The following is a 17,586-nucleotide window of genomic DNA, read 5'->3' as shown; positions in this document are numbered from 1 at the left end:
GGTCGCAATCAATATTGCAAAATGATGCAAAATACATCATAATTAATTAGTGTCTGTATATTTCATCAAAGCCATGGCAATTGCCATCTCTAGGGCATGACATAAGTAGTGCTGCTAGAGCAATAGGGGTGCATTTTCATTATGCATATGTTTTCTGAAATGAGAGGATTAGTGTGATGACATTTCATTAAAATAGGCAAGAGGGATGCACCGTACAGTTAGTTACAGAAGAGAGTTTCAGGGAAGCAGGAGAAACTGGTGATAAGGATCTCTGTCTGAAGCATTTCAATGTTCTCAGTCAGTTCACGTAGATGATCTATGGACAGAATGGTATTTCGTGTTCTTTTTATCTGGAGCAAAGTGATTTAGTACAATTAATAAAGCAGATAATAAAGTGGAGATATGCCACAGTCGTTTTTCTTTAAAAATTAAAATACGTCAGAAATTTTCCACAGAAATTAGATATTTTTCAGTCAAAAGAAAACCAAAAACCAGAGTTGATGATGGAAAGACATATTTTGCAGGGAAATGTACAATAAGGATAACTTGTCCTTTTAAAAATCTTTCATTATGAACATTTTTGCCAAATTTTCTGCAAGTTGTGCTTTTCTATGAGAAAAAGAAAGGAAAGGGGTGGAAAATACAGGGAAAAGAAAAATAAAAAAATATTATAACACTTAATGCCTGAAAACCACTGAACCTCAAGAATTACATCATCAGGTGGTCAGAATTGGATCATGACCCATCTTATTTCTCATGTCATATTTGCATCTCAGGTGGCAAATTAAGGAACACGTTATTTCCCCTGAGTGCAGAAATTGTCACTGGTCCTTGCATAGGGCAGGCACAAATAAATAATGAAGAAACTCAGACAACTCCAGCCTGAATCTGAGGCAGGAGCCATGTGTGCCCCAGGGACCACGGCCTGTCACTTGGCCACATATCACTGTGTTCTTTGTGGTGTTTATGGCTTTATTACTGTGGTCATACAGTAAGTGTTCATATGATAGATTCATACCTAATATTTTTGATTGATACCTCCAGGACGCATCCCTGGAAAGCTGAGATATGAACAAGGGTGCTGCAGAATAACCAGTCTCAGATGGTTGCAAACCCAACCACCAATCTCTTTACTAGGATGGGGTCTAGATTTTGCTTTATGGGGGAAAATAAGTTCTCCTTAAATCAGCTCCATATAAAATCTGGGATAGGTCAGGTGGAGAGGGCTTGGGAAATGCACTGGCTTCTGGTTTCTCCCCCCTGGCTGCTCAACCAGTGCAGCTGCTGGAGCAGCAGATGTTTACAATTAACTGAGATGAATCACACCTTATTGTCTCATTTTCTTCTGCAAAATGGGAACCATAAAACTTGGTTGTCCTACAGAGGAGATGTGAAGGGAAATAAATGAAAGACTCAACACTACTCAGAAATTAGAATACTGACTATACAAGTATCTGCAGTTATCTGTGGGTTAGGTTATCCATGGCCTTGATGGCTGGGAGAAGCTTCAGAGAGAAATTGAGACTTTATACCTTTCTTTAGGGTGTTAGGGAAACTCTTGAGTCACCTAAAATAAGAGAAAAAAACTCATGGTTTTCCTGAGGAAAAAAAACATGGTTTCGGTGTTCAAACAGTGAGAGGGATGTAAAAATTGAATATATTACCTTGAAACTTTAAATTGGAATTATGGAAAAAATGCTTCAAGCCACAATAGGTACTAAATTACATTTCTTTTCTGGGTAGGCTGAATCTGGTCAGTTCATTTTGGAAAGAAAAAAAGAGACAGTTATACAGTTTAATTTTGCTTTGTTGGTTTTTTTTTTTCCTCTTAGGGCCCATGCCGTTGCAGATATAGAGTAAAATTAGAATTTTATTTCAGGCCCTAAATTTTCAGACTGCTGTTGTCTCACCTGGGCGTATCCTTCCATCCAGTGCACTGGATGCAAGTGCTGAGGTCTTTAGTTATTTTTCCCAAGCCAATTTCAGACAGTAAATATTACTGAAAACTGCAAAATCAATTTCCAACTTGTTATTTTTCTAGACAAACAGGCCTTTGTGGTTTTACCCTTTTTATTCAGTATATGCAGGAGCGTTTGCCAGAACACGAAGTGCTCTCCAGTGACACAGCACATTATTTCCAATGAGAGCAACAATTCCTTATGCATATTTTATAGCAAACAAATGAACTAATAAATTTTTTATAGACTGTATGCTGTAAAATGTCGTATTATAATTTAAGGATGTCTTTGGCCCACATAGCCCAGCAGTATATTATAACATCACCAACTTTGACACCTCAGCCAGAGTTGTACACTACAAATAAAGTGGTGGAGACCTGAATTGCTGCAGAGGTGGACATCACCATACCCTGGCTCTGAGAAGGCAACCATCAGCGAATTTATTCCTGATCCTGTATTTTCCAGCTCAGCCTAGGTGGTTCCACTGCTCACTAGTGCAGAGGACTTTTGTGCAGCCCACACTCATGATTTACTTCAAGTGGTATCACAACCTGAATATGTCCAGCAATAGAGGATGGTGCTGGGAGTGTGGGAGGTTTGCCGATGCAAACCCTGAAATATCTGCTTTATGGCAACCAGCTGCATCTGCTTTACAGAAATCTCATGTTGTTCCCAACTCTATCCTTCTTGGTATTTGCCTTTTAATGCAAGGATCCACTCGTGGATACTTAGGTGTGCAGTTGGCATAATTAGAGGCCCTTAATTTTTCATAAGCATAAAGAATCCAGCCATTGGTGGTGGTGGGTCTGAGTCAGCCAGTTAGCGTGCTCAGAATGGAAATGGTTTGCAATTTCTTTTCCACATGTGCATAAATTTGTAGCTCCAGGCATTTCAGTCCTTCTCAGAAGACAGAATAGCTTGAAAGATTCTTTATCTCCATATTTGTCACTTCTTTGAAAATAACTTTCAGAAGTGTCAGATAAAACACCTGCACAGCCTTAAAAATGTCATTTTTAGGGGTTGAAATATATACATAAGGCAGCCTAAAGACATCAAGACACAGTGTTCTTAATAACCAGGGATATCTCCTGGACCATTTGCCTGTGGCAGCCCCCAACTGCTCTGCCGTGCGGGAATTCATTAGGGATGGCAGGTCTGTGATTTGGTTTATGTATGTCTGTGTTTGCAGGGACTACTACATAACCATGGTGAAATGGGCAACCAGCACCAAGGTGGCAGTGAACTGGCTGAACAGGGCCCAGAATGTGTCAATCCTGACGCTGTGTGATGCCACCACTGGAGTTTGCACGAAGGTAGGAGAGACAAGCAAAGGGGTCACTTGCCATCAGTTTTCATAACCCAAGCAAGGAGAAACTGTTTATTTTACCTCATGACACAACAGCTGGCACATATTTATTTAGGCAGACACAGAATATAAACAATGTTTGCAATATTTACTTTTTTGCAATACTCTGTGTGTGTGTGTGAGAGAGAGTGATTACTTGTCTTGAAATATCTGTTTTCAGACACAAGCACACACACCTCAACAGTTTGTAACCTGAACACCTTTGCAACATTCTGGTTGCATTATATATATTTAATGTCATGAAAACCAGCTCATGTTTATCTACACCCATTTTAATTATAGTTTAATTAATCCCTTCTATAAATACAGTAATATAAATGGTGTATGGATATAAACTCTGAATTAGCAGATTATATCTTTTAAGATGACATAGGTACTTCCACAGTAGAAAATTGTCCTGATATACTCATCCCTTGAAAAAATGATGCAATTCTGTGTATAGAGCACTGTACAGAAAATTTCTTAGTGACTTTCATTTCAACCTTTATTTATTTCTTAAAGAGCCTTATTTCTTTGGGAAATAATATGTCTTGTGGATTTATGTGTTTGGTCTGTATGAGTAAAATGCTTTCTTGGTCTAGTGTATGCTTATTTGTTGGAGAGGAAAGGCAAGGAGAGGAGCCACTGGATTCCACTCCTGAAGGACATATTGAAACAGTTTCTTTGTATTTCTGAACAACCTTTCAAATTCAATCCAACAGCTTCCTGCACTGATGAGCAAAATGTAATAAATGACAAGTATTGTATTAATGTTCTTCTTTTTCTGTTTTAGAAACATGAAGATGAGAGTGATGCCTGGCTACACAGACAGGTAATATCAATCTTCTCCTTGCAGTCAAGTTTTTGGCAGGTTTTTTGCTTCATTGTGTTTTCCACCAAAGAGAAAAACTGATTTCCAGACCTGAAAAAGATATTTGGAAGATGGCATGATCTGTACTATAGAAAAGAGTCTCTCAGTAACAAACAAGTTCTTATTGAAGATGCCATCTTCTCTGGTAGGTCCCCTAGTTCTTAGCCTGCAATTTACTCAGATTTAAAAGAGATGAAAAGCTGATGGTGAAAATTCACCCACTGACAGTATCTGTGTAGGACTCAACAACCTCAGAGGTAGCCCTTGATACCCTGCCTTGAGACTGATAATGATTTAAACAGTATGGTGGTTGTTTTCTGGTCATTTTAATTGAGGATCTGTGTTCCATTCAGAGACAAAATCATGAAGATAGGACTTTGTATGTTACTTAAAGATCATATCTCAGGCACATGGTGTGACTCTTGGGGATGGTCCTGTGCAGGGCTTAGAGTTGGACTCGATCATCCTCGTGGGTCCCTTCCAACTCAGCATATTTTGTGTGATTCTGTGATATATAACACTTCCCCAGGAATCAGTTTGTGAAGTGACCTCAGGTTTGATTAAGCTGTTCTTGAGAGAGAAGCTGTGATACCAATTCAGCCACAACACTAAACTGTTTTTCAAGCAATGTGTGAATGCCAGACAGGGAGCAGCATGTCTGATAAAGATCTTCTACTATATATTTTTCCAAGTCTAGATTTAAAGCATTTCATGTTTTTGTCACAGGTTGTTCAGAGGAGCCAAGAACATGTAGAAATGACGCTACATCAGTTCATAGTGAGAGCAGTGCTCTCCTCTGTTCCAGTGGCTGTCCTGCAGCAGTGGGCTGTGTGTGATCCAGATAAAAATTGATTGTACAGTGGAAATAGAGTTTGTGCTCCAAGCATTTCAAATAATCTTTTGCTGGTGTGCACAGGTATAGAGTAAAAACTGCTGAAGTGTTGTTTACATTCATAAGAACGGTGTTGGCTTGAGTAGGAAACAAAGCTTGAAAGACAAGCCAAGTCAAGAGATAAGTTGCCCAGATATCATATATTAAAAAAGAAAAAGGACTTCACAGTATTCATTTATTTTGTAAGTTGAAGGATAGTTGTAATCCTTTCACTGCTATTTACTGCAGTATAGTAGAACTTGTGTTTTATAGAATTAATACTGTAAGCAGAACTTGTGTTTTTACACTGCTATGGTTCTTTAGTTACTTACCTACTACATGGACAGGCATTAAAAGATGATACTTTATCTTCAATATCTGAAGTAAACGATCTGTCAGTCTCTAATGGCCCTGCTCCAGGGAGATATATTTTGTTTTACTATATCTCCAAAGAGCATATGCTTATATTGAGAGCACACACTTAGTTTGATGTTAGAGAAGGTTGTTCATTACAGCCAAATGAGTCAGACATCTCAGTACTAAACTAAGATAACATTTTCTATGGACTTTGGAGACATTTGATAGCACCCTTCAAAAGCTTTTGTAAGAGTCTGAAGAATTATAGAGCTCTTTCCCCTGTGTTTCTGACAACAAAATCACTTTAAATTCTAGTTTTGGCTGAATATGATCACTAGGATAATTGTATTTTCTGTATTTACCCTTTATTTTATGACACAATAATCTAGATAACTGGAAAGCTATTTTCATGGCGTGTCTGATTATGAGAATGATGTGAAAATGTTAAATGCTAGTGTGAGTCCACTAACCTCTTCAAGAAGGAGATAATTGCACATCAGGCAGCTACTGAAGGAGCTCAGGAATGTGACTCAGCTGGGGATGAAGACTCCTTGGTTGAGACATTTTAGTATATATGCATACGAGCCAGGTGCCAAATCCCCTCTGGAGACACCCAGTGTGGTGAGCAGTGGGGCCACACAGTCAATGGACCCTGGGCAGGATTCAGCTCACCCTGAAGAAGGCACCCACTGCCTGGTTGTCCAGCTTTCTCTGTGTGCTCCTTTGACCAGGCCTCCCTCTGAGAAGTATCCCAGTTTTAAATCATTGGGAGTCTAATTGCTTGCCTTTTTCTTTGAAAAAACCCTTTAAAGTGCTCCATATGCATGGTTTGAAAGGCATACACAGGCTTTACCTTTTTCTTGGAAATTTAAGTGCATCTGGTCTTCCTGGAATAGGGACAAAGTTCACAGTCAGCTGGGAGCAGGAGACAAGGAGTTTATACCAGGGACATGAGGGAGTCTCCAAGGATGACAGGGTTGACTTTTTTTCAGCTGTCTGAAATACTGAAATACTGGGAGTTCTGAGATGGAGTGTGCAATTCATGAACTTGACTTATGTTGTAGTGGTTTGGCAACTCAGTGTCATTTAATAGTCCGTGGAAGGTCATAGTAAATTATCTCATTTCCTTGTGGGCTTAAGTTCATGAATACATTTTACACAAGTCCAAAATCTTTGGAGAGCCTCTCCCCAACACAGGCGAAGAGAAATACTGCAGTCACTGTCTGTGTAACTGAAAAGTAGGATAAACTAATTAAAACATGATGAGAAATATACAATATTTACACAGGATTTGCTAGAAAGTATCTGTCACTCTTTTTCAGATGAGGTGGCACATGTTCACTAAAACTGTCTAGGGACTCTGGAAGTTTTTACTTCTTTTATTTATATATTTGCTTATGCACTTCTGAGCATAAAAGCCAGACATTTATATTTGCTTAAATATACAAATTCTTTAAGACAGTAATTACAGCTGCAAACAATTTTGTTTCAATTTTTGTGAAGAAGCCATTTTCCAGAAGTACCAGTGATGGTCATGTACAGACAATGAGTCAGCAAGGGAGAAATAACACAATTTCTGAGCACCTGCTGAAGATAAACTTTACTGGCATTTTAATTAGTTTATTTATTTAATTGCGAATGTGACCTGAAAAAAAATTTAATTATAAACCAGGGTGCAATTGAAACTCACCCTTTAAAGGCTTTGACATTGACGTTGGCAGGATCAGGAGATTACCATAAAATTGTTTAGAGACTTATAACCTCCAAAACTCTCTGTGTGGGTTGGCTGCCCTCCCCTGATAACAGTTACTTTGGGTTGCATTTTACTTTCCAGTCCCCTGTTTCACTGGTGTTTCAGATGACCTCAGTCTGAAACTAAAGACTTGCTCTGTCAAAAGGCTGAGATGTTGAACACCTCACACCATCGTTCTTTTATTACTCTCTTTCCTTAATCCTGTTTGCATGAAAACCCAGTAATTATTCTTACTTGTAATTAATAGGAGGTACGAAATGAGATCTTTTAAATAAAAACAGAGATCAGAGAAACTTTACTCTTTTTTCCTTGTACCTGAATCCGCAGCACTGAGTTACTTCTACCTGCAGCTGACAGGACAACAGCTTTGTCCTTCATCTGCACAAAGCAGAGGGTTTCTGGAAACTAGCCTTGACTACTTGGGCAGAATTCATTTGTCTAAATGTGGAGATCTAGCTGAGCAAAAGGACAAGAACAGACATAAGGACTTCAGGAGTGTCCTACGGGGTCTCACCACTACCTCTGTCCCATCATTCTGTCCTCAGCAGGCACAGCAGCTGATTTATTTAAGGACAGTGTGTGACCTGTCTGCTTTCTGCAGTCCAGTCCTCTCATATTTCACCATCATCTACAACAAAAAGATTACAGACATTTGAGACTATAACCATGTCTATTCCCTTTAAGATATATTAATGAAACATGAGTTTCTTCAATCCCTTTTTTGCACCTTCTGATACCAACTGCTTCCATAAACCTCCTGTGGCAAAAAACTTCCAAACATTTCCTACCTGCTGCAGAGTAAAAGTATTTTCTTTTACTGACATTAAACTGCTCTATTATTTTCAAGGAGGGCTGTTCTGTTTTGGTGTTGTGGGATTCAGTCAATAATAGTCGACCAAAGGCTCAGACAGTTCATATCACATGCAGAATATTTTAATAATGTGCTCAGTGTAGCTCCCTACAGTAAAAAATCCTGTTACAAGAGAATTTCAGCCTGTCCCTGCATTTACCACCTGGGATCTGTCATCATCTCTGTCACAAAGTTCTGATTGTATTAATATGTTGTCTTTCCAGTAACAGGAATGTGCAAACAGCCCATCTTGTAGCATCAACCCAGTGCTAAAACCTCACATCTGTCACCTGTGCCATGAAGCTCCTTTCCCTGTAACTATGAATGAACCTCAAACTCATCTGCACAATGCCTGCTCTTGCTGGCAGAGATATATTGCTGGAATATATAATGCAGAAGGCACAGATATAGAAATGGAGGGTGAAATCATTGCTACTTACCTCAGTAAAAGAAAACCTGTCGAGCAGAAGGTTTGCCCGAGCTATCACAGTCATTATTCAATGAGTTTTGTCATGTTATGAAAGGCATTTGGAAATAATATAGAGTTTCATGTTTCAGGTTCCAGAACAATGTCAGAAACAAATGAAACCATTATTTCCTAGAGATGCAAGATGCTGTAAATGGGCATATTTTAAAATATACTGAAAACCTAAGCAGGGGAAAATGAAAGGAAAAAGGAACAATCTGAACACCTAATATAGCATTGATAAATCTGATAAATCATGGAAAAGAATTAATCAGTAAAGAACTGGGAGCAAAGGCACATACAGCAAGAATAATGTGGTAGCTTGTGAGAAATAAAAATGTTTATTCTTTTGCTGTAGGTGTTTGTATGAGCCATAGGTCTCCCAGTAAAATGAAGTTCTTGCCAGTTCATTGTGGTATCTTGGCACATACCAAGCAGAAAGCCACAGTGTTTGATTAACACTAAACCAAAGGAGGACCCAGAAGAGGCTGAGCAACAGTCTCCCTGTTGACTGCCCTGGAAGAAGAAGGGTCCACAAAGCTGGGCCAAGGAAGGCAGGGCTCATCCAGCCACAGAAAAACCTGATATCACAGGAGAGGTTCAGCAGAGATTTGGCCCTTTATTTAGTCCCAACTACTCGAGATTCAGAGTAAGCTTCATGTAGCCAGTTCCCTTGGTACAGTGCTCCTGTGTCACACCATATGGACCATCCTTCTGCTTTCCCCTGTAGCCTGCTGTTCAACCATCTCATGCAGTGACTTCTCATGTGCCTCAGGGTTCCTCTACAAAAAGAAGACATCCTTCCAGGAGATGCTTGCTTGCCGTATGTGGTGTTTGATTTTCCTTCTGCTGAGTCTCTTCTATCTCTGGTTGAAAGTTCTAGTCACCCACTAGAAGTCAATCACCACATTCACCGGGGAGCTCTGTGTCAAAGACAGTTCTGCAAGAGATCCTCTCCTTCATAAATAATTCAGTGAGATAAGCATTTGTAAGACAGGAGAAAAAGACAGCAGTTAGATGCTGTTAGTTGTGTTTCCTCCAGGACAGGAACAAATCCATTCTTCCAGCAGAGTAAACAGGGTTTGTCATACTTGTGCCAGCAAGGTTCAAACGAGCTCTAAAGGCTGTATTCCAACTGCCCCAAGCAGTCAGCTGTATATGTGTACTTTTGGCTTTGCAAATGGGAATTGACTTTATAGCAAAGAAACTATCCTTGTTGCCTGTCTCCATCTTCCCACAGCTGAAAAGTGTCTGCTTTCCCAAGAGCAAGAAGCAATAATCTTCAAAACTTTCTTCAGTTTTCAGTGGGCTTTCTGTTTGCCTCAGGTTGCTGTCAAGGAGCACTTTCTGTTTCACTGTGAATTAATTTCACCAGGGTTTGCAGTGCTGAGCAACTCTAAATACAATACATGAACAGTAAAACAATCCTTAAATTTGCTGCTTATACAGAATGAAGAGCCGATTTTTTCCAAGGACGGGCGGAAGTTTTTCTTCGTCCGAGCCATTCCCCAGGGAGGACGTGGAAAGTTCTACCACATTGCCATGTCATCATCACAGGTAACTCACTCACTGCCACCTGAGGCAGACAGCAATGAAAAGTAGTATGTGTGCTTGTACCAGCAAGACTGGGAGGTGCAAATGTAGAAAGGTCTTGTGCATAAAAGAAAAAAAAGACTTCAATGATGCTTTATTGGGCATGAGATAACATGAATTTACAAATTAAACACTTAGAAGTAAAAGGTCAACCAACTGTGTCTTTGCAAATATTATCATAGTTTTGGTTTAGTTTTTTTTAATACCACCTCAGCTGTAAACGAATAAGTAAATCGCTGCCCTGCCATAAAAAATTACTTAGAAGCATGTGGGCATGCTGGATTAGAGGAAGAGGTTTGAAGCTGCTCTGTGCTGAATTCATATAATTATCTTCAGTGGAGTTATGGTTAAGATGATTCTGACTCCCCATTACTTCTATGCCTACAGATTCACAGAAATAGCAAGTGGGGTGGTGGAAATTGCAGATGGAAGGTTTATTCTTCATGGGCAATGGAGTCAAAAGAACTGTCTTCTTCAGAAGAGGAGCTGTGCTCAGGTATCTTCTTTTAAGGGTAAAGAAATCTAATATTCTTTTCTGTCTGGCAGCCCAACAGTAGCAGCGACAACTTACAGGCTATTACATCTGGCGATTGGGATGTGACAAAGATACTGGCATATGATGAAAAGAGGCATAAAATGTAAGTAAACGTTGGCCTGACAAATCAGTCTTCCCTTGTTTAGCCCTGGGCTGTGGGGTCAGTTACAACAATGCTGTGTATACATCTGAAATATATGAGCGTGAGGGGGAGATAAGAAAGCAGGAGAAGCTGTCTCCCTTTTGGCTTAACCTATCACACCATTACATATATCTTGTGTTACTTTGATTTTATCTGTACAGTTCAAACCTCTCTTTCTGCAAATATTAAATATATTTGTGCAGAGCAGTAATTTCTCCTGCTGCAACTTCTGAATTTAGCCTCTCAAGGAAAGAAGTCTATTTTCATTGACCACCTAAATAATCTGTTTTAGAAAGAATCCTTTGTTGACCTGCAGAAATATTCATGCATTAGGGGAAAAAAAAAAGTATTTAGGTAGAATTAAAAAAAACAAGCAAACAAAACAAAACAAACAAACAAACAAAAAACAAAACAAAACCACAAAAAACCCCCACCCTTCTTCACACCTGCCCTTTGTGCTTGTAAAATAACTTCTGTAAATATTCACTTTTTCAAATACACTTCAGGAAATTACATAATAAAATATTTGCAAGGCTTTCTGGACTCAAATAACATATAGATTCCTTTCCAGGCAAAGTTTCAGGTGGATGTAAGGTTCTCACCTCTGAGTTACTTAAGGTCACTGAAACTTGAGTAAAAAGTCTCTGGAATATAATAAACTTTGAGTGATCATTAAAAGCACAATGCTTCTTCAAAGTTTTGAATGCTCTCAATTGCCAATAACTCAGTACAATATAGAATCATAGAAACACAGTGTCTCAGAATGCCTTGGGCTGGAAGGGACCTTAAAAATCATTTAGTTCCAACTCCCTACCTACCATGGGCAGGGCCACCTTCCACTGGACTAGGTTGCTCAGAGCCCCCATCCAACCTGACCTTGAACACTTCCAGGAGTGGTCTAAGCAGCAAACTGGCATCAAAATCTTATTTGCATTTTAACTGGCCAGCCAAGCAGAAAACAACACGTACAGTTTGTGCAATCAAAGTGTATGCCTGGGCAAGTGCAGCTCATTGGAAGCAGATCAGCAGGGATGAATATGCTTCCTGATGTTATTCACCCCATGGATGCTGTATTTCTTCCTGTGGTCCATCCTTATTCATGTGAAATGACATCTGGGGGATCAGTTCATCCCCACATGTTGGACTGAGGTTGGCCACCTCCAGCAGCATCTCTGTATTGCCTTCAGAAACCACTGCACAACAGGGCTCTGGGATAAACATCCAGAAAGGAGCTCACCACAGTCTCAGCACAAAACAAGGACAATGAAGTGATCCTCTGCTTCATACTCTACCTTCCTTTTCCAAGAGGATATTTCAGTGGGTTTCACGTCAGGCCCTCATTTGCTGTTTAACTGCTCAAAGAATAAAAGGTGGTCAGAGGAGTAAAAACTGGTTCTAAACAAACAAAAAAAAATGTTTAAAGGAAATTCTGAGCCATAAATCTTAACGTAAAAATCTGGATGTCTCTCACATCCTTTTTGGTTCACTGACAGGACCAGTTTAGGACCCAAACTTTTCCATGCTTGCTTTAACTGCAGTGCATTCTACAACATCCTTGCTTGAGCCTCTGCAGTGATGTGTCCCTCTCTATGTTTTTTCTAATTCAGTTTAAACTTTCCTTGCCTTTACAAGATCAGGAAAATGGTGATGTGAATGAATGCATGAGGTACTTCTAAACACACTTTTAATGATGCAATTGCCTTTTTGATTTTCCCCCCACAGTTATTTCCACAGCACAGAAGATTTACCAAGGAGGAGACATTTATATAGGTATGTGCCTTACTAACCTCACATACAGAATTTCCCATTTCTTCAGTCTTACACGAATCATTACATAAGCAATTGCAACAGAAGCAGTTTTTTTAAGTTTTTGTCTTTAGTGGCATTGTAAGATCTTGCAGTGTGTCACTGGAATAGACAGAACAACGTAACCATAGTGAACAAAGCTCTTGACATTTGGAAATGTTTTACATTTAGCAACTTTCTTATAGGAATGCCAATTTTAAATTGTTCTTAAGATTGTCACAAAACTTTACACACTTGAAAGAATTCAGAATTACATAAACTAATGGTATAAACTGTTCTTATACTTTCAGATAACAGTTTTCTTGGAAATTTGATAGCAGCTCATCTCTTCACAAAACTGAAAAGAATTAACAGTGTGTTATGTTTACAAACCTTTTTCTGCAGTTCCAGGAGAGTTCAGTATCCTCCCTAAGTGTTTGATGATTAAAAGACTACTTTATAATAAGCTATCGCTAGTGTAGCTATTGTGAAGTATTGTGGAAGCAGATTACAAAGGGGAGGAAAGCTAAACTTTTCAACAAACATTTTGGAATCATTATTCCACTTGTCCTGTTTTTCTTTTCAGTCACCCTACTGCCATCACAGCATCTGCAATGAAGGGCAGAGTTGGCAATGGCATCGTTTGATAAACAATTTTATCAAACAGTACAATTTCCTTCTCTCACATGGTATCATGCCTTTCTCTTTCCCCAGTGGGAAGGAAAATTGAGCAAACTAAATTACCTGTAGTTTAATCATTTTTCCCTTTTGAGACCTCTATGACTGTTCACTGCACTCCCCAGTTTTTTGAGACTAGCTCAGCTCAGTGTTTATTTTCTTGAAGAAAAGAAAAAATGTATATATCTTAACACTATTGAAATGAGAAGAAAATCTCACTTTAAAAACTGAGTCCAGGCAAAGCTGCTCAAGAGCTGCTGGCATGAGACAAAGTGTTTCCCACCCCTCCTCGGATTGACCTCATCAGCCTCACCTCCCCACATAGACAACAGAGAAAGAGATGCCCAAAATTTCAGTGTCCATGACCTCATCCTTAACCTTACTTTGATTACAATGATCTTGGCCTCACTTTGGGGAGTCGGTTTCCTGTGATGTAGTTTGTCTCTTGTCCCAACCCAAAGGCATCAGCCTTTGCATATGTTCATTGACAGAGCTCCACTGGAGCACTGGTAGGTGAAATCTGATGAAGATCCATTTAGGGCTTTTTTCTTTTCTTGTGTCTGATTTAGTAGATGTAAGTAGGATTTAAGTCAGAGACACAATCTGAGCCTAAACAAGAACCCAAGATCTACTCATTTTAGTCTCTGTGTCCCTAAAAAGGTTGCTCAACCCCATCTCTTGAAATGGTAGCAAAAAACACTCACCTGCTTTACAGTAATACTGGAAAGATCTATTAGTTAATATTCTTGAAGTTTCAGAATGCTATAATGGTGCAAAATGTTATTTATTAATATTCGCTAATGATCAGCATTTCATTCTTCAACATGTAGTAGACTTTTAGAAGCACTTCTGAGCATATGGACAGGCCACATTACCTTCTTCAGCAACAGATCCCTAAATGCAATCTCTCCTTTCTGCTTGGATGTTATAAGAGCTACTATTTAAACTGCAAAAAAGCATTTAGCCTCTGAGGCAGAAGCAAGCAAATCAGACCAGTGAGGCAACCAATAAGAAACTTTTAAAAAGCAATTCCAGCTCTTTGTTGTCTGTTATAAGTCTAGAAACACTGCTCCTTTGTTTCATGCCTTCATCTACCAAATTATGACTTCCTCTTGTGCAATTGCAACCATCATTTTCTTTTAAAAACTATACTTTCCTTCAATACCACTTGACCTTGCAAAATGACATCAGTATCCATTTATATAGTCTTCATTCAGGCAGGAGAAAAAAAAAAAGCCATTACTGCTATTTAAACTCAACCAAATGGAAATGCTCTGTCTCTTACTAATGCTGGACACGTTACATTCATTTTCTTGTTCTACCGTAAGGTTCAAGTAGTGTTGCTTTCAGACAACATTTGCTCAGTGACCTTCATGGACTTGTATTAACCTTTTCAGTGCAAGCACAAATGGAAACTTCAACAGGCGGTGCCTGTCCTGTGATCTGATTGAAAACTGCACTTATTTCAGTGCATCCTTCAGCCGCAATCTGGAATACTTCCTCCTGACATGTGAAGGTATGTTGGCTTCTGTTATTGCAGTTGTTGTGCCCAAGGGTAGGATTTAGAGCCAGCACTGTTATCTTTAGACATCCTGTGTACCTGTGGGCAACTTTGAAAGACTGGCCATAAATATCTGGGTCGCATTGCTTTTGAAGCTTTGCTCTTAATATTTTTCTTTCTTTTGTGTATTTTTATTTGTAACTACAAAGCAGGTGTTTGCAACCCTTTTCTGTGCATATGTGACTATTGAAGATAGAGGTACATTCCTCTGACACTCCAAGCATTCTTAAGTTAAAGTAATAGCAAAACCTGGAGGACATAAAACATCAGAAAGTTTATGAGAAACCAGCGAGGTGAGATTGGCTGTGGGTGACTTGGACTGAGTTCCAAACACATCAACCAATACTGTGGAAAAACAGGGGAATTCAAAGTAAATTACAATGAGAAGACAGTTTCCCAAGAAAAGGCTGTTTACAGAAATGTGCCTAATGGACAGTGTGAGTACAGAATATCTCGTGCTTCACTGCTCATTCATCATAAATTTACTTTAACTTGGCATAATCTACAGGTCCAACAGAGATTTCCTGTGTTGAAAATGCCTGAGAATATCCAATAGGTTAAGGATAGAAGACATTTCAGGAGATGAGCCATAAAAGTCAGTTTCCTCCAGCTCTGTTGGGACTAAATGCAGAACTCCATAGCATTTATTCCTATGTAATTTAATTCTGCTTAATTATCCTAAATTGCACACACAATGCACACACCCCGGTCATCCAGTACTGTGACTGAAGCTTCTCAGATGGCTGTGTGTCCTCTGAAACAGGACTTGAAAAGCAGGGAGCCAACAAGAAATGCCTTATTTTCAACAGCTCAGGAGAGAAGAGGTTTAGGTGGGATATTACGAAGGAATTCTTACTGTGAGGGTGGTGAGGCACTGGAACAGGGAGAAGTTGTGGATACCTCATCCAAGTCCAGGTTGGATGGGGCTCTGAGGAATCTGATCTAGTGGACTGCCCCTTCTCTGGCAAGTATCCATTGCTGCCAGTAACTGTGGTGAACACCAAGGATAAACCAGGAGTATCTGAGATGGCAAAATGGGAAATAACTAAGATACAGTGGAGAAGAAGTAGAATGATTTACATAGTATCAAGCAAAATGTCTGGATTTGGACAATTGTAAAAACATGTTCTTCCCCTAAGAGAGAAGAACAGAGTGCATGTTGGAGGCATTTAGAGGTATTAAAAAAAATATCTGACAACACAGTACAGTAAAATAGCATTAAAAGTTCAATGCACTAATTAACTTAATGGGCTACCCATAAATCTGAATCCATAGTTATGGCAGACGTACCCAGAGAAGTGTCATTGATCAATAAACATTCAGTTCTGCAGTAAATATTATTATATTTATGAAGTTTGTCCCTTTAAAAGAAAAACCTTGCATATTTCTCCTCTTGTTTTCATTTCAAGAACAGCTGTCAGCAGCTACCAGAGAATGTGTCCATTTCCTTTGCACCAAGATAATTGTTTTACTGTAATTAGAAGCATTTGTGCATAACAAGATTAAGGTTTCTAAAAGATCTTATCAACAGTTATGAGGTGATATGTTTTTGATTACATTATATCTCATTCTCAAAAACCTGCAATGATACCTGAAGAGACTGATGAATTGTATTAGTGTGTTCATTAATCCAGTACACAGGATAATGATTTTCCATAATAAACTGTGGGCCAGATTCTCATCTGCTGTAAACAATACCTCAATTATAAGTTCATTAGAGTTAGATCTGTTTGCATCTGCTGAATATACCTTTGTCTGAATTTTCATTATTCAGGACTAAATTCTCAAACTGTATTGTCTTTGTAGCGCAAATACAGAACAGCTTGAGCTATGGAGCTAATGTCAGTGTCTCCATTCAGATACCTTTAAAAAATATGTATATTTGGGAAAATACAGAAAGCTTGCTAGGATTTCTATTTTCAGTGATTTTATAAATATATCAAAACATTACATTTGGTGGAGTTATTCCTTATTTACATAACTGAGTGAGAGATCTTTCAATCCTCTTTGCTTTCAGGCAGTTTATAGGAACAGCATTTCATTTTAGCACTTTTCGTGTAGGACCCATCTAACCAGATGTCTGCTATGGGTACATTTAGAGCAGAGGCAGTTCCCTTTGGTTTCTGCTACAGCAGATGTGAGTCAGGTCAGTGGAAACATCTGTTCTGGATGAAGTGCAGACTTACTTCTGGATAAAAATATCATCCCATCAGACTTCAGTCATGTAAATAGGTGTTATGGTTTGATGGAGAATCACTGGGATCCACTAATAGGAGAATTCCTTTTCCACAGCTCCTCAGACTGCTTAGCCAGAGCTTTTGCCTCCCTTTCTCAGAGTATTACATCACTGATCATTAGTCATACTCTAGTAATTTTTCTATTAGCAGGAAATTCTATTTATTCATATACACATGTAACCCATAGGTGGAAAAGCTGCTTGAATGAGGATGTACCAAGGAGTCCTGCCTATCAAGCAGGCAGAAAAGCAGCAGCCCACCAGGACAGCCAAGTGCTTGTTTTACAACACCTGCTACCCAAGGGTTTCTGCCAGGAGTTCTCATCTCTGCTTCCCAGAAAAAGCCACAGTTGGAGTTGATGCTGTTGACCAGACAGTAGCAGACAGTTCCTGTTGCTGTTTCATTCTTTCTTCTTCATCTGCATTGTATAAAAGCAGCCAGAGCTCAGGTCTTGCTGTGCACTCTGTGACTACCTACAGAAATGTGTGTTTGTAGCAGTCACTGGTGTATGACTTTATGTATCTTTGAAGGGGAGTAAACTATTTTACTGTGATCTGGCCTGTAATAGTTTAAAAAATTTTATT

At 39.1% G+C, this 17,586-nt stretch overlaps 1 protein-coding gene across 5 annotated transcripts in view; it reads left to right on the top strand.

The window, feature by feature from the left end:
- Positions 1-17,586, top strand: part of DPP6 (dipeptidyl peptidase like 6) — a 542,987-nt gene that overhangs the window by 492,122 nt on the left and 33,279 nt on the right. For all 5 annotated transcript variants that reach the window (XM_027648436.1, XM_027648437.1, XM_027648434.1 and 2 more), the window contains exons 11-16: positions 3,148-3,271; positions 4,097-4,135; positions 9,921-10,028; positions 10,611-10,702; positions 12,464-12,511; positions 14,602-14,720. In XM_027648436.1, the coding sequence (XP_027504237.1) occupies positions 3,148-3,271; positions 4,097-4,135; positions 9,921-10,028; positions 10,611-10,702; positions 12,464-12,511; positions 14,602-14,720 (530 nt within the window). The remainder of the gene's footprint in view (positions 1-3,147; positions 3,272-4,096; positions 4,136-9,920; positions 10,029-10,610; positions 10,703-12,463; positions 12,512-14,601; positions 14,721-17,586) is intronic.

Source organism: Corapipo altera, unplaced genomic scaffold (assembly GCF_003945725.1).
Source record: "Corapipo altera isolate COAL_440 unplaced genomic scaffold, ASM394572v1 47, whole genome shotgun sequence".
NCBI classification, from domain to species: Eukaryota; Metazoa; Chordata; class Aves; order Passeriformes; family Pipridae; genus Corapipo; species Corapipo altera.
Note: the sequence above shows the minus strand (reverse complement) of the source record. Positions and strands in the feature narration are given on the sequence as shown.